This window comes from Maylandia zebra, linkage group LG22 (assembly GCF_041146795.1).
Source record: "Maylandia zebra isolate NMK-2024a linkage group LG22, Mzebra_GT3a, whole genome shotgun sequence".
NCBI classification, from domain to species: Eukaryota; Metazoa; Chordata; class Actinopteri; order Cichliformes; family Cichlidae; genus Maylandia; species Maylandia zebra.
Window position 1 is genome coordinate 19,613,184 of NC_135187.1, and position 21,244 is coordinate 19,634,427.

Here is a 21,244-nt window from a genome sequence, read left to right on the forward strand (position 1 = left end):
TGAGACTAAAAAAGACGTTTGGGAGCAATGTGACATTTCCTTGTTCTCTGTAAAATCAAAGGTTTCCTGTTTTAACTCTAGTTAATATTCCTGGTTCGTACTCCCGCTGTTTGTAAAGTTTGAAGTACAGCTTGGAATGGTGTGGGAGTAAGAGAAGGAGATATGATGAGAGCAAAGAGGAGGTGGCAGGGACTGAGGGAGCAGATAAAGGACGGGGGAGCTGGAGGGACTGAGGCAATCTGCTGGTCTAGGAACAAGGGAGGAGAGCTGAGATGAGCTGTTGCTATGGGAGGAGAAGAGGATGATGGGTGGGCTCTGCCAGTAGGCGTGGGAGGGAAAGAAGATGGGGATGAAGGAGAAGTGTGTTTGTAGCACGGGGAGGGGGTTCTGGGATGAACAGAACTGTTGGTTATGTAAGCTCTGTATTTGGTTTTTAATGAACCTCTCTCTTCCTGCTCACTGGCTACTGAGCTGTTACTGTTGGCAGGAGACGAGCAGCATAAACACACACACACTCGCGCACATACACAAAAACTTCATTTGCAGTGCAAAAATTTCTTGCATAAGAAGGCACGCACAGAACTTTATTTTGTGAAGAAGTGAGGGCTCTCTTCAAACTCAAGGAAGAAATGTTTTTACTCGGGCTGAAGTCTGATACTGATTGACTCTTTTTTGTGTAGTACTCGTGCTATTTACATAATTTCAGAGTCCTTCATGTATCACTGAGCTTACACATGTGACTGAGGAGCGCTTTATGTCGGGTTACTCTGTAGTTATTTTTTCCAGGACTTCCCTCGTGTGAACAGAGAGCGTTCAGAGCACAGCTGGAGGGAAACGACTGTGTGTGTGCGTGTGCAGATATGTGCATACGTGTGTGAGCACAGGTTTGGGATGCTTCTCTCCAGCCCGATCCCACCGTGTCAATATTTACTCAGTATTCTGAGATTTGAAGAAAGGCAACTTGTTTCAATATTTATGGATGTGGTCAAACATTAAATCCTCCCACTCTTTCCAAAAGCCGTGACAGTATGCGTGCACACGCACCGACTGACGGTTAAAAAGTAAAAGAAAACCCCACACTGCTCGGTCAGATCAAGTAATGGAGTTTATTGATATTGGTGGATAAAGTTTATTGATATAACAGATTGAAAGTAATGATGTTGGTTGTAGAACAAAACCGAGACACAGTTTGGAGTTCCTCCAGTCGCCTGGTTCAAATAGCATTAAACTGTTGATTTTTTCGTTTGTTTTTAGAAGATATGACAAACAGACTTTGTTGGGATTGGAAGAAGATGGGACACGAGGGCGAGTTGCTCAGGAAAATAACACCCTATTGGATAAAATAAATAGATTTGTGTGTTCAAGCGTGGCTTTAAAAACGAGGACAAACAGTGGAAGGTCCAGATTTGACAGCGATAAAATATCTCAGCTAACCTTGTTGATAGTAAATATTTCCACTAAAAGTGGCATTATTTGTATGCTGCCTTATGAAAATACTTAATGGCACGCACTGAGGCTGAGATGGAGGAATGTGTTTGTTTTACACTTCTTTCCATGCACTCCCCGGGTCTGGCAGTACTATTGTGATGATAGTTTTCTAAACCGAGCACCTTGAAATGGTTGGCAGAGAAAAAAATAAACTTACAGGAACGTTTCCCTTTTTGGGGAAAAAAAGCAAATACATCGTGTCTTAATATTAGATTTCTATTTTGCTACAAGAAGGTAAACGGATGGGTTGGAAAAAGGAAAACCTTATATAACTGTGTAGTTTGAGCTGATTGTGGGTGTCCAATGAATGATCATTATTTTTTTTATTTTTTTTTTAATGGATTAGTGCTTAAAAAGACTATTTTTCCAAAGGTTTCATAATCTCATAGAGCAGCTTTGACTTGGGTGGTAAAGGGGAACTTCTACTAATCGGAAGGTGAGTGGTTGATCCCGGCTTTTCCTGTCCACATCCCAAAATGTCCTTGTGCAAGACACTGAACCCGAACGCCTCTGTAATGCCAACAAAACCAGGCTGTTTACCATAAATACCAGGCAATAACTCCAGGACTCCAGGGCTCATTCGGCTGAAGGACTGATGAGCTCATGCCATGGTGAGGCATCAGACATCCATCTGTCTTTCTGCAGTTTTTCCTGCACTATTGGTCAGAATCAAACTTACCAACAATGATTGGCCAATGGGTCTTCACCCAAATGAAGCTTAAGGTCACATGTGACACACACACATTTTCCCAGTATTGGTTTGCTTGTGTCTCCCATGTTACCATAATTAATGACTTTAGGGTCGGTCGAGAGCTAAGGCTGAGGTATAGGTGTAGTATTGAGTCCTGGCAATACTGACTGTAACAGGGCAACAAGCTGGTTTGTCAATCCATTATGACCAGTGTAACTTCAGGTTTCAGTGTTTCACAGTATGATGGTGACAGATTTTCCCCAGCCTCTGCGTTTTAGATGATAAACCTACTAAATAATCAGGCAGTCCTTGTGTTTTGTACACAGGTCATGAAATAACACTGAACAATTCAGCAGCCACTGAAATTACATGTGCTGGTGGAGCTGTACCATAATTTCCAGTTCTAATGATGGTTAATGGCCTAATTGCAGGTATCTGGCATAGATGCTCACTGCTGACTGGATCTTCTGTAAATGTACTAAAGTGGAAAGTACAGTGTTTAAATGCATAGCAACTACTACACATGCTTCAAACCCCTCCATTCTCTCTAATTCAATAAGATCTAAAGGCCTTTACACACCGGATGTGTTAAAAATATATTTTTTTATGCCACCGTTCACTCCCTGATTCACACCTATTTATTTGTACACTCAATTAAGACTCCTGACCTCAAACACTCTGATTCACTTGATAAACCAGATTAACTGTGTTGTTGCTTAATAAGAAGGACCCACAGGTAGAGTGCTCAGCTCTAAACCAAAAAAGGTGTGTGATTAAAAAAACAACTGATAACTCAGCTCAGTCTCAATCTTTTGCTGGGGTGTTTTCCTCCAGTAGGCGGGCAGCGAATGACACAGGCAGGTAAGTTTTCTAGGATAAAGAAGGAGAAGGCAGGTGAGTATAGATTCAAGGATTGGTAACAAGGAAGCATTAAAACACCTAAGCACCTCTACCACACTATATTACTTCTACCACAGTATGCTAACAATCTGATAACAAGTGCAGAGAAGAGCCAGGAGGAGGAAGCACAGTTAGTGAAACAATCACACACCCACACGATAAAGAGAAGCTAGACCAAAGGGCGGAGAACAGACAGAAATCAGGCCAACACCTAAAAGCACAGGGGACCACAACAAATTTGCCCTGGATATAAAATTGGATTAAAATATTTATCCTAAATTGTTGTTGAACGACTTTTTTCTCAGTCAAGCAAAACCACCTTTTTAAAGGTGGCATTTAAAATTTTTCTAAACTAATGATTAGCCAAAGATTAGGGAAAAGGTAATCTAGTTAACTGGTATTCACAGTCCTTCTCTACTGTCATTAAGTAAGATCTGCTCTGCAGTCTTTTGAATCATTTTTCCGTATTTGAGCTGTTCTGCTCGATATCTGTGTGACTAAAGCCGTGCGTCAACACAGGATGATAAGGGTTACCCAAGGAGAACTAAACAGGGCTGTTGAAGGACATCAACCCAGCAGCAGGACTACTATCTGCTCCTTTGTTTGTGGAGGAACAGGAGGAGGAGCACTGCCTGAGCCCTACAAAATGACCTCCAGCAGGGTACCCGTGCATGTCTCTGACCAAACCTAAGCTAACCTAATCAGGTTAACTTTAACTGGCCTCTCTGTAGAACGTCTGTGGGATATGTCTCCTCAGATGATCACTGAGCCACTCCCAAACTGGTCATGATGTTGCAGATTTGTTCACACCTGTCACAGGTGCTCAGTGTAAACCTGTGAAGAGAACAGGGTGCCAGTGGTGGACCTGCCAGTTCAATTGCACAGTGCTGGGATGCGAGCAACATAATCGTTGTGCCCTTGTGACACCTTCATGGACTCTGTTTCTTTCAGTGCTCCTCCAGTTTATTGCTCAAAGGAGCAGACACTGGTGCTACTGCTGGGTTTATATCCTTCTCCTCTATCTGTCTTATTCTTACCCCTGTTAGCACTTTAATTTGCACCAAAACAAGTGAAATAGATTCACAGTGGTTTTCACTTCCTTAAATGAACAGACTGATATCCCTGAAGTTTCGCTGACTTTGTGTTTTACTGCGATGAACGAATATTCCTGTAATGTTTTTGAGCAGAGTAGTTCTCAAATGCAGGTCCGGTTCTTTCAGTTACCTGCTTATGTTTGCCCAGCCTGCCGGTAGACAGTGTTACATAACCTGTGTCTGTCTGTGTGTGTGTGTGTGTGTGTGTGTGTGTGTGTGTGTGTGTGTGTGTGTGTGTGTGTGTGTGTGTGTGTGTGTGTGTTACTACATAATGCTGTGCATGTGTGATGTATCTTCTCTTATGAGCCAAACTGACCATTTCCAGAGATGACACACTGTCCAGGAATAACATCTCTTCTCTTTTTAATCTCTAACATTTCACCACTATTACACACACACACACACACACACACACACACACACACACACACACACACACACACACACACACACACACACACACACACACACCCTGTTCAGTTGGTTTTGCAGCATTTTCACTTGGAAATCTGACTAACTGGTTACTGTACAGCCAGAGCCCCGACTCCTCTTCCCCTCACAGACTCCCTCCTCAATTGCGGCTTGTTCAGTGAGTTTGTGTGGAGGAGGAAGGGGGTGGGTGGGGGTTCAGAGGAATGTCTGCTTGTGTGTGGGGAAAAGAGGGGTCTCTGTTGAGTGTGTTTGTGTGGACTCTATAGCAAGATTAAAGATGTGTACATGAACTTATTGATGAAAGTGTGTTTTGCTGCTGTGTTTACTCCAATGGGGCCCTGCTGCCTGTCATACAGTGGAGAGTATATACCAGAGAAGTTCAGGAGAAGATGCTGAAAAAAGGAAATCTGATTTACCTTTACTCTCATTGTGTGTGTGTGTGTGTGTGTGTGTGTGTGTGTGTGTGTGTGTGTGTGTGTGTGTGTGTGTGTGTGTGTGTGTGTTTGATCTGTCTTATTATAAAACTGATTTTGAGGTAAAAATGTTTCAGAAGGGTTTACAAATGTGAAGCAAGGAGATTGAGAATGACACTGAATACTGAAACTCAGAAACCAGGAAATGGATTGTATACCTACAATTTAAAATTTACAGAAGAATGCGCACACACACGCAGCTCAACGTGTAGAGCAGCAGGAACACTGTAGGCTGTGTATGGCGGCTCTGCTTCACTTCCGCACCATAAATGTGTGTTTGCTATACGAGGGAACACGGATAGAAAAGAGGAATTCATGTCGGTGTTTATTTGAGCTTTGGCCAAATCCAACCTGGGGCAGCAGCACTGGCGCGAGCCCTGCACCAAACCCCAGCCGCTCCTGTACCCCCAGCCAGACACGCACATACTGTAACCCACTGGGGGACACACATGCGCACACACAACAAAAATTTACCACCTTCACATACACACTTACCTGTCCATCCTAACCATATCAAGGTGTGTTTGTCTTTCCCTGCCCACCGTTTTAGGTCCTCCCAGAGCAGGTATTTCCTTCTCTTTCCCACAGACGCACACTCATCCGTGCACACACTGCAGCTTTAGAGGGGGGTTGTCTGTGGGCTGAGTGTGTGAAGCTCGTGCATTGATAACCTGCAGCTCAGAGTCGCTTGGTCTCACTTTGTGGCCGTGCCCATCGCTTGGAGCTGCGCTTCGCTTTCTTTTCTGCTTCCCAACTCTAGGACCGTCTGCGGCCGCGCTCGGACCCCCCGCCTTTGTCACCATGACGCCCATCCAGCCGTTGTTCCTGCTGTTGCTTGGCCTAATAGGAGCCCAAGCTAACTTAGACCTTCGCACAGCCGCCGCCATGGGTAAGAATAATGACCTTTAACCCCTAAAGCCTATGTCTTAACTCCTGTTGATTGTGTGATGCTTTGCTTCTAACACCCGTTTGCCTTTTATCATCATAAAAGTGAACTCATAGAGCAGAAAAACCTCACACAGCTTTTAAAAAGCGAGCATTAGTCTGGTCTCAACAGGTGAGAAATATTGCTCTGATCATCAGTTTGCCTTTTAGGTGAAGGACATAAATTTTTTTTTGAGTGGTTAGAATCTTTTTGTGTGTTGTGTGTGAATAGGCTGGATGAGATGCTGTATCATCATACATTTTTTTGGGGAAAAATGTATGATGGTTAGATGTGGACACTAACTTTCTGTATATATCATAGCTATTTAAGAATGATAAGTAAGGGACTGGGAGAAAAGGTAAATGGACTGGTTCTTATAGCACTTTATGCAGCTCAACTCTCCTCATTCACCCATTCATACAAGCACTTTTTTACATGCTTCCTATTCAACATTCACACACATTCACACTCTGATGGATACATCGGAGAGCAACTTGGGGTTGGTATTGTGCCCAAGGACATTTGGCATGCAGACTGGAGCAGCCTAGGATCAAAAGACCAACCTCATAATTAGAAGATGACCTGCTCTACCTCCTGATTAGTAGATGACGTGCTCTGCCACGTGAAAAAAGGGGTTATGATGTTCTTTCAAGTCGTTAATTTGTATAAGCACATTTTGGATAATTGTTTTGTTCAGGATGGAGTGTGGCCGTTGCTGTTTCTTGCATGTCAAAGATTGAGAGGAGGTGTACAGAAGGAGAAGGGGGAGGAGGGAGGGAGAGAGGTGAAGGGCGAGGAGGGAGATCAGTGATATGCAGTAGACGCTGGCTGCAGTTTGCTTAATGATGCCAAAATGCCCGCGTTTACACTGAAAATGCTACGGGTCACCAGCCGTATCGCTGTAGCAAAGCTTAATTTCATCACACCTTTTCTAAAAAAATCTGTCAGAGTCCATGTTTTTTTTGTGAAAATGTAACCACTTCTCACGCCTTTTCTTGGTGGAATCTAATTATGGATTAATTATTGATATATTCATGCAAGAGATACTCAACAAGCTTTCTGAAAACACTTAAAGTGGGTCAGTGGCTCTTTTTGTGTCCTCTCTCCATCGCAGTACTTTCACCTTTCCCTCTCTCCACCCTTGCTGCCTCTGTGCGTCCTGTTTCCAGCCCTTCCTCTCATATACATCTCACCACTCTCCATCACCTCTGCCCTCCCCTTTTCCTCTCAACAGCCCTTCACTCCATGCTCCACCCACATCTCCCCTGACTTTCATGATCTCCATCCATCATCATGAGGAATGATGGAATGAGGAATAATTTATAACTTTATAAAATGAATATGAGATTACGGTGACATCTGAGTTGCTTTTCTCTTCACGTGTAGCGGCAGGTTTGTGCAAAGCCCGTCCCACCGACCTCGTGTTCATCATCGACAGCAGTCGCAGTGTTCGCCCCTCAGAGTTTGAGCAAGTTAAAGTCTTCCTGGCAAAAGTCATCGAGGGGCTGAATGTTGGACCCAGCGCCACTCGTGTGGGAGTTGTCAACTATGCCAGCCGCGTTAAGAATGAGGTTTGGATAAAGTTTAAAAAACGATTTCCGACGTTTCTGATTTGTTTTCTCTCATTTCGATCTCACTCACTGCGCTGTTGTGGAACTGTAGGTGTCTCTGAAGACCCACCGCACCAAAGCCGGGCTGATCAAGGCTGTGACCAAAATTGAGCCGCTGTCCACCGGAACCATGACTGGCCTGGCCATCCAGTTTGCAATGAATGTTGCCTTCAGTGAGGCCGAGGGCGCTCGTGCAAAATCTTCTGACGTCGGCAAGGTCTGCCACATGTTTAGATGCGTTTGCACGTGAAATTCACCTCTTTCATAACCGCAATGGTAACTTTATAATCTATTTTGAACCCTCACTGTCACAGGTTGCCATTATTGTGACAGACGGGCGTCCCCAGGACAATGTAAAGGATATAGCTCAACGTGCACGAGACGCCGGCATTGAGATTTTTGCCATCGGTGTGGGACGCGTGGACATGAACACTCTGAGGCAGATGGCCAGCGATCCTCTGGATGACCATGTGGACTATGTGGAGAGCTACAGCGTTATCGAGAAGCTCACCAAGAAGTTCCAGGAGGCCTTTTGTGGTAAGAGGGGGAGAAGGAAGAGATGAGAGAAGGATTAGAGATGTACTGTAGGAGGTATAGATACAGCAGCAAGAAAGAGGGATTCATTATATGCACACCTTCATTCCTGTGGAGAGAGCTGTCTGCTGCTCCCCTGTACTGAGGGTAAGGTGTCTGGACTGTCATCCTTTTCATTCCAATTTATTCTTCTCTCCCTTTTGTCCTCTGCTCGTCCTCGACAAGATTACAATGTATTCATTCAGTCCTTCAAACTCATTTAAAATTCCCCACAGCACGAGGGCATTAGGGTAGAAACAACCTTTTGGAATGAGATTTAGTCCTGTTCTTCAGTCAACTCTCACATAACCGAGAGGCGAGACTGATCTATCTGTAATTACCGATCCATTAGTGCCAATCATTAAGCCTCTAATTAGTGATGCCCTTCGGCGCTCCCAGTCTGCGGCAGCTTCGACTGCTGTTTGCTTCTCGCTTTGCGGCAGCCAGCATCGCTGCACGTGCAGATGATGAGAGCAGCATTATCATAGTGTTGAGGAGGAGCCTGTGCATCACGTTGAAAAATCCTCCAGAAAACTGGATTTTATTAGCTTAAGGCTGCTCCGATCTTTTCCTCCGTTTGCTTTAAGGCTCCACTGGATTTTTGCATCATCTACATATATTCAAACCTGTTCAGGTCAACTGCAGGTCACAGTGGATCATTAAAAAAATCAATGCTAGAATTTCCCATTTTCAAACTGACATAGTTTTATTTCTCCCTCTAACCCTACCTGCCTGCCCCCTCTTATGTGTGTGTGTGTGTGTTGTGCATGTAAGAAGACCTAGTGTCTGACCTGTGTGCCACTGGGGATCATGACTGTGAGCAGGTATGCATCAGCACACCAGGATCATACAAGTGTGCCTGCAGAGAAGGTTTTACCCTCATGGACAATGGTCGTAGCTGCAGTGGTGAGTGGGTGTTTGTCTCAGAAGGTATGTGTCCAAGTATGATAAATATGCTCTGACATTAACATGCCCCGTGTGTGTATGTTTTGTTTTTCACCAGCTTGCAGCAACTCCGCAACAGACGTTGTGTTTCTGATCGATGGCTCTAAGAGCGTGCGTCCTGAGAACTTTGAGCTGGTCAAGAAATGGATAAACCAGATCATCGACAAGCTGGACGTCAGTGAAAGCAAGGCTCATGTCGGACTGGTGCAGTACTCCAGCACAGTCAAACCGGTATGAGTCAGTTTTTTCTTTTTTTACATTAGAGTAAGCATTTTCACTTCCACCCTCATCATCATCCTAATTCTGCTCCACCGCAGGAGTTTCCCTTGGGCCGCTACAACAACAAGAAGGACCTCAAAGAAGCTGTGAAAAAGATGGCCTACCTGGAGAGGGGAACCATGACAGGCCAGGCTCTCCGTTATCTGGTAGAAAACAGCTTCAGCCTTGGTCAGGGTGCCCGGCCTGGAGTCACAAAGGTGGGCATCGTCTTCACCGATGGGCGCAGTCAGGACTACATCGGAGAGGCTGCCAAGAAGGCCAAGGAAAACGGTTAGAGGGAGTGGGAAGGTTACGTCTAAAGCAGAATAAAAATATATACTTATGTGAATCAGATGAAGGAACGAGCGCGTTCATTGCAGGCTTTAAGATGTATGCTGTCGGAGTGGGCAATGCAGTTGAGGACGAGCTGAAAGAGATTGCCTCTGAGCCAACCGGAGAGCACTACTTCTACACCGCCGATTTCAAGGCCATGAGCCAGATTGCCAAGAAGCTACAGATTAACGTCTGTAATGGTGAGAAGTTTTAAACAAATGTGTTGTTATACTTCACAAATCAGACAAATCTTTAACCCGTGTGTTCTTGGCTCCACAGGTGACCCTTGTGAATGCGACTCCCTTGTAAAGTTCCAAAAGAAAGTTGAAGCTGCCCTACAGGCACTAACAAAAAAACATATCCTTTATGACAGGTGACACTGTCTGAGGATATTATTTTGGGAGGGAGGGTGTTAAAGTTGTTTTCGCACTGTCTGATTTATTGACTGCCTTCACAGTTTCTCTCCTTGACAGAATCTTACTAGAGAGCATGTCGAAGAGGATCGCCTTGCTGGAGAACAAAATCGTCTAAGGACTCGTATCCCATTACTCACATGCACCCATGTACAAATACAAACACACACACACACACAAAATTTACTTCCTGTAAAATATTGAAGACACACCCCTCTCCATATCAATGTGTGTGTGTGTGATAATCCAGGCCTTGGCTCTTTCCTACCCCTCCAAACCACCTCTTGTTTTTCTACACTTCTGCTCTTGTCTCTTCTACCCTTGGGACACAAACGTTGGTTACCACATGAACATGCCTCTCTGTGTGTGTTTGTGTGTCTGTTTGTGTGTGTATGTGCCCTGAAGGTCATCCTCCAAAGCCAGCCTGTGTGTTTGCTAATAAAAGTCTTCCCTCATAGGGAAACGGTGATGGAACGCTGAAGGGTTTTTCTTTGTTGCTGCCACAGTGTTGAAGTTCCTGAAACCCCAGAGAGTGTGTGTCTTGTCATGTCAAACGAAGCAGCACATCACCTTCACTTGTTTGTCTGTTTATATGTCACTGTCATATTTCCCTATTCCTTCATCTTCTTCATTTTTTTCTCCTATCATCCTCACAAAAGTTATCTTGCATTGTATATGATATATACAGGTAAATTAATATAAGATATGTCTGATACTAAGGACACATCATTGATTTCTTTTTATTTTCCTAAATAAAGGTGATTCAGGAAGTAAACAGAAAATTGTGAAACCATTATATCCCACTCTAGAATTACACGTGCACATACAGACACAACAAATAATTTATACAGTTTTAGTTACTTTAATATAAAAGATTGTGGAAAAACCCAGAGGTTCCACAATATGGTTTCCAGAGGACCAGAAGGACTGGGTTGATATTGCCAGCATGTCTGCCACACATTAGCTCAGTGACCTGATTCAGCACACAGACATTTTAGGTACTTCCCAGGTGGCAATGTCCAAGACAAAGTCCGAGATGTTTGCGGTAAAGTGCTGGGTTCTTGTATAATTAAAGGATTGCTGCAGTTGTGAAGGTAACAGAATGACATCAGCTAATCTACCATTTAATTTCAGTGATTTTGACTAAATGATAAAAGTAATTATATCATCATCATACATATTAACCCTGACTGGTGTCTGTTTCACATTAAATATTAAACTTAAGCTTTGTCATTTTTGTAATATCAGTAATTTTATGACCTTGCTCAAGGCTTTGGTAATTGATGGGGAATGTGTAAGTTTACAGCTTGCATAATTAGTAAACACAAAATACTATCCAGGTAAAAAGACTAATTGGGATCAATGTCTTTTTCAAGAGAGATCTAGCCAAGATCGCAGCAGAAATTGCAGAAAAGTATAATATAATAGTTCTACAGATATACTATGTGTCCAAAAAAAGACTGGAGTGATTACAGTGTAGAACACAGAGTGGGTACAATAAAGCAGAGTCATAAGAATACTTTCAAAACAGGTGATTTCTTTACTTTATATATATCCCTTCATGTATCATCTTGACTAAAACCTGTTTATCAGTATGAGCAAAGGCATTAGGAATAAAATAAAATAAAAAAACCCGCCTGAAATGAACACATGCTCACTTTGTAAAGAAAAGAGAAAACAGCGACTTATGGATACGCTGTTACTGTTAGTAACATTTAAAGAGACAACAGCCGCCTGCTGTTTATCACAGGAAAGTTGCGCATACGTCACGATGACGTTACACGGGGGAAGCTCGCCAAGATCTGAGCGGAAGGAGCGTGTGAAAACTCTACATTATTCCCGGTGCCTTACGCAAGATAGTTTTAAGTTTAACTCGGCATTATGTCCACGATGCCCAGTCCAAATATAAATCAGCGGCTCGCGTTGTTTTCATTACCGGAAATCGTCATAGCTGCGGCTGAAAGAGTCTGCAGCATCTGCTAGCGTAGCGAGCTAACCGCCGTCGGCGTTCACGGTCAGGAAGCCGGGTGGGAAAAAAAAGGTGGCGCTCTCTGAAGGTGGTTCGTCGGTGTTAATAATTTGCGAAGCAGACGATTGCGCAGTAAAAATAAGAAGACCGGCGGCAGATACCTCGAGGTTGTGTCAGTGAAGAAGAATACATGTTTTCAGCTAACGTTAAGGGTTAGCGTTAAATTAATACTTTAGGCTAACTGCTGCTCGGTAACGACAGGCAGCTCAACTCTACAAAGGTGCTCCGGGACATGGCCAGTAATCCCGCGGCTACCTGCCAGGCTAATGGAGGCAGCAAGCCGGGAGGAGTGCCCGCCGCTCGGCGTTCGTGTGGCCACCGGTCCGAGTCTGAATCTGATGCTGGACCGACTTCGAAGAGCTTAGCGCGATTGTGCAGCAGGGATGACGGGGAGCGGAGAGCGGCTCTGGAGGAGTTAAGCCAAGGGGTTCTCCAGTGTTTAGACCTGGAGCGGCACGGCTCGGAGCGACTGCGTAAACAAACTCTTCTGCATCTGCTCCGGCTGTCCAGGTCGTGTCCGCTGCAGGAAGTACGGGAGAGAGCCGTCGAGCTCCTGCGGACCGCACAGGTAATGCATGCACAATTCACCGACAGACTTCCCCTTCTTCTGTGAGGTTTGCAGGCCGCATTAACTGACAGATAGGGGGGGAAAAAATCTTACTCCAATAGCGCTCGGGCACCTTTTGTACCATTAAAGGACTTTTAGGTACTCTCAGGAGGACTGCTTTTGCTTTGCATGATGACGTTATAAGGTTAGGTAAGGGTAGGTTCACCTCTCTCATCAGCTGATGGTGATTTTTATTGCTACCGGACTGCTGCTGGTTTCATCAGACTGTAGGTGATGCAAGACTCTGAAGCGGTGTGCACAAACAACCGGGCCGGACACGCCCCCTCCCGCTGCCTGAAAAACACACCACCAGCAGACACGGCCCAGTGTAGCTTCTAGAAATTAAAAAGGCAGGCTGCTTTAGACGCCTTTCATTTGTGTTTGTGCTGAAAATAACAAACAGGGCAACGTTTAGCGTCCGAGCTTCCGATGTCAGTGAGTTTTAACGCGTGTTTTGGTTAAACGTGGAAGTTTGAAGCGTACTAGTTACGAAACGGGTGGCCTGTTACGGTTCAAAGAAGGTCTAGGCAAGCTAAAGGAGGCTGAGGCGTTGTTAAGCTGAACATATTTCATATAAGCATATCAGCGATTTGGATAAATGTGAATATTTACAATGGTAAACTTTTTTGTGCATGGAAAAAGTCTGAAAAGGTATTTTTCGCGTGTCAGTCACAGAAATGAGCTGCGTTTGAGGTTGATTTCCGTAGACAAGATGAATCCTTTAGGGATGATTTCCGTAGACAAGATGAATCCTTTAGGGTTGATTGGAATCTTGACTGAAATTTTGATAAACCAGAGCAATAATCAAGTACAAACTGAATGATAATTACGTGTTGTTTGTGTCTTCTTTTGTTGCCAGGAGCAAGGAGTCCAGGTACCTCGGGCTCTGGCCTCAGGTCCAAGTGCCTTTATCCCTGCAAAAGAGGTGTGTATGCAACTTAATAAAAAAGAATGAGTTTCCGGATTACTACAAGTATGTTTTTGCTATTTCCATTGTTTGTGTGTCAGACTTGCACCCTGTCTAGATGCCAGATTTTTTTTTTTTCCCCCTCAGGTTGATGTCAGAGTGGCACACAGCTGGCCTTCATGTCTAATCCTGTGATTTTTACAGGGCTTGTTTCAGGTTGCTAACATAATGAACTAACAGCTGTTACTTTGAACTTAAGCTTTTCATATAAATATAATTGAAATGTTCTAAACTTAAAAATATATTTGAATCTCCATTGACCTACATTTTTTTCCCACAGGGTTTTTTATGTAAGTTTATTTTTAAATTATTTTCCGTTTTAGAAACGGACATACGTAATGACCTAACAGACTTGCTCATTGAAATGATGCTATTTATTCTGCTGCAATACTACACTGCCTGTTGCATTCAACAGATGCAACACCCGAGCTGAGTTGCCAAAGCTAGTGGCTGATAATGTCTTAGCTCATAATGTGACTCATTCAGATTTCTTTTTCTTTTCTTTTTCATAAAGAAGAAGAAACCTTAATTAAGTTTACTCAGGATTCAGTTATGTTTTGTTTTTTTTCCTCTTTAGATTTTAAAAGGAGGGCCAAACCAGGATGTCCTGATTGAGTCTTTTCTTTCGCTGGGGCGTGTGGATCACATCTCTATGGTCATGGCGATGCACCCAGCCTACCTCTGCTGCTTCCTAAAGACCCAGCATGCTTTGTTGGAGATGGACGGCCCCTTGCCCCGTCACTGGAGACACTACATTGCTGTCATGGTAAGAAAAATGTTTTTTAGCCTCCAACTTTAATTACTTTTCAGCAGAAAGCTGACAAATTGCTTCGAACGGGGTTTCATCATAATTTGGACTGTTTGTAAAACACTATTCAGCCTCCTTTAAGGTCTTTTGTAGGAGAAATGTGAAATAGTATATGTAGTTCCTTAAAAAGAAATCATATGTAGTGTGTACTGCAGCCATGTGCATGCACGATGAACCAAATAAAGAATTAACAATTGTGAACATCAAAGTAAATTCTCACTCTCAAACAGACGAGATTGTTATTTTAGATTTTTTCCATCGTAGTAGTTCTGACACTTGAGGTTAAATCGTTTTGTCATTGATACAAAATGATTATAGTTCTTTGGTCTCCATTTAATCTTTTCTACTGTTCAAACAAAATCTTAGAGTAGAGTAGTGTGTGTGTGTGTGTGTGTTTAAACACCAGAACCTTTAATTGGCCTGATGTACTAGTTAGAGCAGTGGGTAATATTGGTGGACTTGATGTGTGATGTTTGGTACGAGTTCTGAGCATTTGAGTGTGAATGCTATGGAAACACACTTATGTGTTGTCTGACGGCAATGACTGTGTGTGCAGGTAGAAGGCTCAGGTCCTTTGTTGTCCTCTGTCTTCTCTCCGGGACCTTAGAAGTCTCACTTAGAGGATTACAATTGCAAGCACTGATGTTAATGGTCCGTTTTCAGTAGGGATAGAATGAAATATAAACACAGCAATAAAAACTGTATTGCTTCCTCCTGCTACAGCAATAAACTGGTGCTAAATACTGACATTGTTATTAAATGCTGCAGGCGTTCTAAACAGTTCTAAACCACCACATGTTTGACTTTCCAGAATTCCTGCTTCATGGCTTCTTGTCGTGACACATAGTAATGTGTAGGGAAAAGAAAAACAAATGAGAACGTTAACTAAGTCAAAATACCAGATTACAGTGGATTATCACATAATTCCTGCTTTTTTTGCTTTTCACCCCTCAGTCATAAAAGGCTGATGGGGTATTGTCGTCACCCCACTGAACGGGCAGCTATGTGGACACCCAAGATTGTAAACATTAAGAACGAAGCTACGAAGGAGTTTCAAATTGATACCATAGGTGTGTCTAAACATCTCTGAAGAGTTTGAATCTGTGACCTCGAGGTCAAGGTCGGAGCTCAGGTTTCCTGAAAGTCTTGTGAATGGGAAAACTTGAGAAGGAAGACCCCAAGGATTTTGAAGTTGATACCATACGTGCTTCTATTAACAATCTCTGAGGAGTTCGGCTCTCAGTGACTTTGACCTCAAGGTGAGAGGTCAGGTTTTCTGAAAATCTTGTGAATGACTTAACAACTTGAGAATAAGGCGACATAGGATTTTGAAATTGATACCATAGGTGTGTCTGCTAGGACACTGAGGGGTAGCACCGGCTGTTGCCAGTATTTTCCAGTGTTTTTCATTGTTATGTATTTACGTATTTTCGATGCTTGTCTTGCCTATGATCAGAGTGTTGTGAATATGGTTTTCTCATATTCGCTTCTAACTGGCTCCATGTTAACTCCAGAACTGAATTTAAACTTCTTCTCCTCACCATAAAATCTGGATTAATCGAACTCCATCATATTTGAAGCCCTTCTGGTGTCATGTTATCTCAACAGAGCACTGTTCTGCCAGACTACGGGCTTACTTGTGACTCCTAGTTCTACTTTTAGAAATTCTAAAAGTAGAATAAAGATATGGGGCTCTTCCCTAACACCAGCTCCCAGTTTGGATCCTGGAGACAGACCCCCTCTCTTCTTTTAAGATTAGTCTGAAACTTTCTTTTTTAATAAAACTTATTTGTAGTTTTCACCTGATGTCAGAGCTACTGGGACACAGCTGCCTGGAGGGCAAAACAGAACTCTGGTCCATTGTCCTCCAGTCCGTACTTTGAAAGCTTTCATCCTGGTAGCAGTGCAAGCTGAGGGATTCTTTACAAGATATAGGTAGATGTCACAAAACTGGAGCACTGGGAGAGACGTCACCACTATCAGGGACTTTTTGAAAAAGCTGCAGAGGCAGAATATGCATCTCAAGTCCCCAAAATTCACAGTTCTCTTTATATCTTAGAATTAATGTTAAGACATTTTGTAGTATAACCTGGGAATGTAGCTTCAGTTAGATGTTAATACTGTAATATTATGATGCTGTGCCTTGGACTTATGTTTTTTCAATTTGAAAAATGTTTATACAGATTTTTGCTATACTGACTGAACTCAAATTTGAGATGTGATCATATATTTGTATAATAGAGTATTTAGAAGGTCGCATTCTTAATGCTTAAACATCTGCATTCAGTTGGCAAATAACACACGTTTTGGTAATGGTCACTGAACAGTAATGGCAATGAAACCTTCAGGGACATTCAGAAATTGTTTCATAGCAAAACAGTAAGACATCCAAAGACTGTTAGTGCCTTTCTGCTAATGCGATCTATGTGTCTTCAGTATTGCTTCACATTAACAGCCCGTAACACTTTAGAAATACCACTCACTGCACCCACCTGTGCAAGTTCAGCTGTGTTGTTTTAACCTCTGACACTTTCTCTGTATTATGGATTTGTTGCACACAGATATGTGAACAGAGAATGTGTGAAGCGTTGTTTTCAGTGGTCAGGGTTAGAGTTTCTCTTCCCCGCTGTTAACTTGGACCGTTCTTTGCGTCTGGCAGGCTGCAGCTCGGCACCACTGCTCATACCTGGTGCAGCAGCACAGCGCAGGCTACTTGGAGGCCGGAGGGGAGGAGAGCTGGCTAAGCGGCCTGGAGCACGCTCCCGCCAAACTCCGCAGCCTGCAAACACTCAACAAGCTGCTGGCACACAGACCCTGGCTCATTACGCAGCAGCACATCCAGGTCAGACACATCTCCCGCTCACCCACTCACTCCCTGTGTCTTACTCCAACTCTAATTTCTGACTTGAATCCAAACTCACTCCCTCAGTGACTCAGCCGCTATTTCCTGTGTGGTAAACACCCAATTGTCTTCCATATAAAGAGTAACAGACCCTATCATTTTGCATCAGCACAGACAGGTGTAGTTCCGCCTCTTTAAATCTGATACCTAGGACTGTGAGAGTGAAATGTCTGATTTTCATTATCATAGTCAAAAGAATTGACAATGACAATATTAGTGTGATATCTTTTTTTTTGGGGGGGGGCGTTTGCCTTCTTTGTCACAGTCACCCCAGATGTGTATCTCAACGGAGATAGCACTTGAGTGTGCTTAACTGTGCACGCTGATCACCTGAGTCAGACAAGCACTGGGTGACTAGTTTGAGCAAACCCTAAATGAAGCCGCCTTCGTGTGTTGTTTCTCTGTACAAGGTACCACATTGTTGGCATGCACAAAAGTCTATCTGCAACTGCTTTTAAAAGATTAACTTGAGAACCATCTAACAGGATCAAACATAACACTGATATCTTCTTAAAGTTTAAGTGTATCAAAGTGCTTCCAGTAGAATTTTCTACCGTCTAAAATTGCAGTTAAGGGAAATTGCTAAATTAGATAATGCGGCTTATCTTTAGTGCAGACAGGCAAATCAAACCACCAACAAATGCCAAACCGGTAACACCCCCAGCAAACTGGTCCACAGCCTGGCATTAATTTCCAGCAAACACACAATCTGAAACTGCATGAGCCCAACATCTGCCTATCTGTCCTGCAGGAACTGGTGTGCCCCGGAGCAGAGCCTCGCTGGTCACTGGCTGAACTGATACACGCCGTGGTGCTCATGGCGCACGCTCACTCGTTGTGCTCGTTCGTTTGGGGCTGTGGTTTAAACCCAGAACCTGACCACATTGGGGGCTACACCTTTCAGCCTCCATCACTTTCTCACAGTCCTCACAGCCCCGCACACAGCCCCGCTCACGAGGACGGCAGGCACGAGGTGAGTCAAACAGATGTTCTGATCTCAGGCCTAACAGGCTTAAAATGACAGGAGGGTGGAGGTAGTTGATTTAAAGTTTAGTAACAGCCAAAAGATACCCACTCACTTAGGAAAGAAAACTGCGAACACACACTGAAACAACAAAGCGCCGACTTCATTTATCTGATCTTCTCCAGCTGGCTGATGGAGCCGTGGAGGTGGAGGTGCTGATGAAGAGGATGGTGGAGCTGCAGCAGCAGCAGGAGGAGGAGTGCACACAGGAGGAGATGGTTACTCGCTTTGAAAGGGAGAGGAGCGAAAGCATACCTACGGGTACAGATCTGACTGCTTACCCCTGCATCACTCTCAGTCACCTGTTGACTCACCACTTCCTCTCTGTTGTTGGTTTAGCGGTGGTGAGGGGCGCTCCACCTGACCTGGTGTTGCGTCTTGTGGAGGAACCAGAATTCAGATATGAGGACTTTGCTCCCAGAGGAGAGCAGGCACCACCCACCATGCGAGCACAGGTAGTTTAAGGCATATTTTTCCTTTTTTAAAATCTATGTCAAACTTATTATAGTGAGCAACACTCCTTGATTTTTTTGTGCCTTGTGTTGTAGATGGTAACGTTGTTAATGGTTGTGTCTCATGTGTAGGACTATTCATGGGAGGACCATGGATTCTCTCTGCTTAACAGGCTCCTGCCAGACATGGGCCAGCTATTGGATGAAAACTTTCAGGTACCATCACCAAAGGCTGCTGTGTGGGTGATGTGAAAGGTCTATCTCTTGAAGTGCATGTTACACTACTTCACCTAGCTGAGACTAAGAATGGGAGGAGATACTGTTGACCTCCTTGTTTGTTTATACACTTGAAATAAAACTGCTTAGTGTCAGGAAAAAGAAGTGGGTGGTGAATACATGTGTATTGTAGAAAAGGGTTTTCCTGGCTTAGAGTAGACTGCAAATACACAGAAATCTTTTTATTTGCACTTATTCCAGATCATTCGGTAAATAAACAAATGACTGACACCAATCCCAGCTCATTTTTCTTTTGTGAATTTTACAAGCATCACCTGGTTTGGTTAGACTGTATATAAAGGATGGAGGTCTGAAAAGTGAAGCCACTTTTGGAAGTGTTTAAATCTGTATTCTGTATAATGGTCTACAGGAGGTGATCTTCTATAAAGTTATAAAAAAGTGAACTGAGCAAACACTAATGTGAATTTGCAGATTGTGTGCAACTTGACCTACCACAGGATGGCCATGCATGAAGGCGTGGATACTCACACTCTAAGAAAAGCTCTGTGGAACTACATCCACTGTCTTTATGGAATACGGTGGGTGTAAAGGTGCCACCCATGCAAAAGTTCAGCCACCTTTAACATTTCTCTACTGTAGCATTAACATTTATGTCACTTCGCAAGTCCAGATACGATGATTACGACTACGGCAGTGTGAACGTGTTGCTGGAACGCTCTCTGAAGGTGTTTGTAAAAACCATGGCCTGTCACCCCGAGCAGACCACAGCACGCATTTACCACTCCTTCTGGAAACACTTCAGACACTCTGAAAAGGTATGACAAGTTCAAACAGGCACTTAACCTGGCCTCCTCTGTCACGTATCATTTGACATTTTAACACGTCATCTCTCTTTGGTACCCTCAGAATCAACTAATGTATCATTTGGCATTTTAGTGCGTCCTTCCTTTTTTAAATGTCATCAGAGAAGGAAGTGTTACAGCGTGTCACCTTGTGAACTGAAGGAAATGACATGTTTCTTTTCTTTTTTTTTTTTCTTCTTTTTTTGGGTGCAGGTTCATGCCAACCTAATAGTGATGGAAGCCCGGCTACAGGCGGCACTTCTCTACATCTTACGAGCTATTACACACTACATGAGATGACAGCCTCGCTTCACTTGCACACATTTTTGCAGATGCTGAGCCAGCTGTGATTTACACCACAGTCCAATCCTTGTACACACACACACACACACACACACACACACACACACACACACACACACACACACACACACACACACATACACTACAGTGAATGTTTGCTCATTCATATCGTATGTTTCAGTGTTAATGTTTTGATGCTGCTTTGCGCCTGGAATGTCATGTATTTAAATTGCGTTACCATTTTTTGTCTTTATTTTGTTCCTTTTCTTCTTTTTTGCACTGAAGTCTATCATTAGGTTTTAATTTCACACTTGAACCTCAAGTGGTGCTGTCTTGCACACATTCTTGTCACACAGACGCCAGGTGCAGTGGTGCAATTGGGTCTGGCATATCAAAATCAGTGTGGTGATTCAGATTGTTTTCATTGCTGACTGTTTGCTTGTCAGACAAACGCCATTGATCACACCAGTACTACTGATGACTCAGTCCTCTCTGTCTGTTGCACACTGAGGCTGAGATGAGACAAACAGCTTGTATTTCTATATACAATAAAAGTTACTTTGTTATCAAAATCAACAGTGTTGTGTGTGGGGTTTTTTTTTTTTTTTTAAGTCTTTCCTTCTTATAATGGATATGGGCAGTTTGGGCTAATTAAGTTACATTAACAAACCGCAAGATGGCGACAAAGGCTTAAAAAAACTTTTTGAAGGTAAGTTTTTCTTGTGCAACTCTAATTATAACGATGTGCCAATAACATCTGTCCGATTTCTGTTGAAATATGCAGATCACAGACAGAAAGGTGCCGGCACAGTGAGCCGCCACACTCCCAAAAGCATCTGCTGCACTTCTGCCTTCTTGCACGCGGATGTCACACATCTTATTCAGTCTTCCTGTGGTTCACACGAGTTGGCTAAACGTGTAGCGCACCACCTCATCTG

At 43.5% G+C, this 21,244-nt stretch overlaps 2 protein-coding genes across 6 annotated transcripts; both read left to right on the forward strand.

The window, feature by feature from the left end:
* The first annotated feature begins 5,660 nt into the window (after positions 1–5,660).
* Positions 5,661–10,850, forward strand: matn1 (matrilin 1). 3 transcript variants are annotated; one of them, XM_076879081.1, is made up of 10 exons: positions 5,661–5,967; positions 7,390–7,574; positions 7,666–7,830; positions 7,928–8,150; positions 8,964–9,092; positions 9,190–9,362; positions 9,449–9,680; positions 9,770–9,922; positions 10,002–10,077; positions 10,202–10,850. In XM_076879081.1, the coding sequence occupies exons 1-10, from the start codon at positions 5,880–5,882 to the stop codon at positions 10,251–10,253; spliced, it is 1,476 nt and encodes a 491-aa protein (XP_076735196.1). In that variant the 5' UTR covers positions 5,661–5,879; the 3' UTR covers positions 10,254–10,850. The 3 variants fall into 3 exon arrangements, with proteins under 3 accessions (XP_076735196.1, XP_076735195.1, XP_076735197.1); XM_076879080.1 differs by having other exon boundaries at positions 5,662–5,967; positions 8,961–9,092; XM_076879082.1 differs by lacking the exon at positions 8,964–9,092 and having other exon boundaries at positions 5,662–5,967.
* Positions 10,851–11,895: 1,045 nt separating this feature from the next.
* sesn2 (sestrin 2) lies at positions 11,896–20,882 on the forward strand. Of its 3 annotated transcripts, XM_004548009.3 has the most exons (11): positions 11,897–12,732; positions 13,631–13,696; positions 14,316–14,504; positions 17,206–17,388; positions 18,200–18,421; positions 18,598–18,733; positions 18,812–18,927; positions 19,057–19,140; positions 19,633–19,739; positions 19,832–19,976; positions 20,217–20,882. In XM_004548009.3, the coding sequence occupies exons 1-11, from the start codon at positions 12,397–12,399 to the stop codon at positions 20,301–20,303; spliced, it is 1,671 nt and encodes a 556-aa protein (XP_004548066.2). In that variant the 5' UTR covers positions 11,897–12,396; the 3' UTR covers positions 20,304–20,882. The 3 variants fall into 3 exon arrangements, with proteins under 3 accessions (XP_023009686.2, XP_004548066.2, XP_023009687.2); XM_023153918.3 differs by having other exon boundaries at positions 11,896–12,732; positions 18,598–18,927; XM_023153919.3 differs by lacking the exon at positions 11,897–12,732 and adding an exon at positions 13,051–13,206 and having other exon boundaries at positions 18,598–18,927.
* The last annotated feature ends 362 nt before the right edge of the window (positions 20,883–21,244 follow it).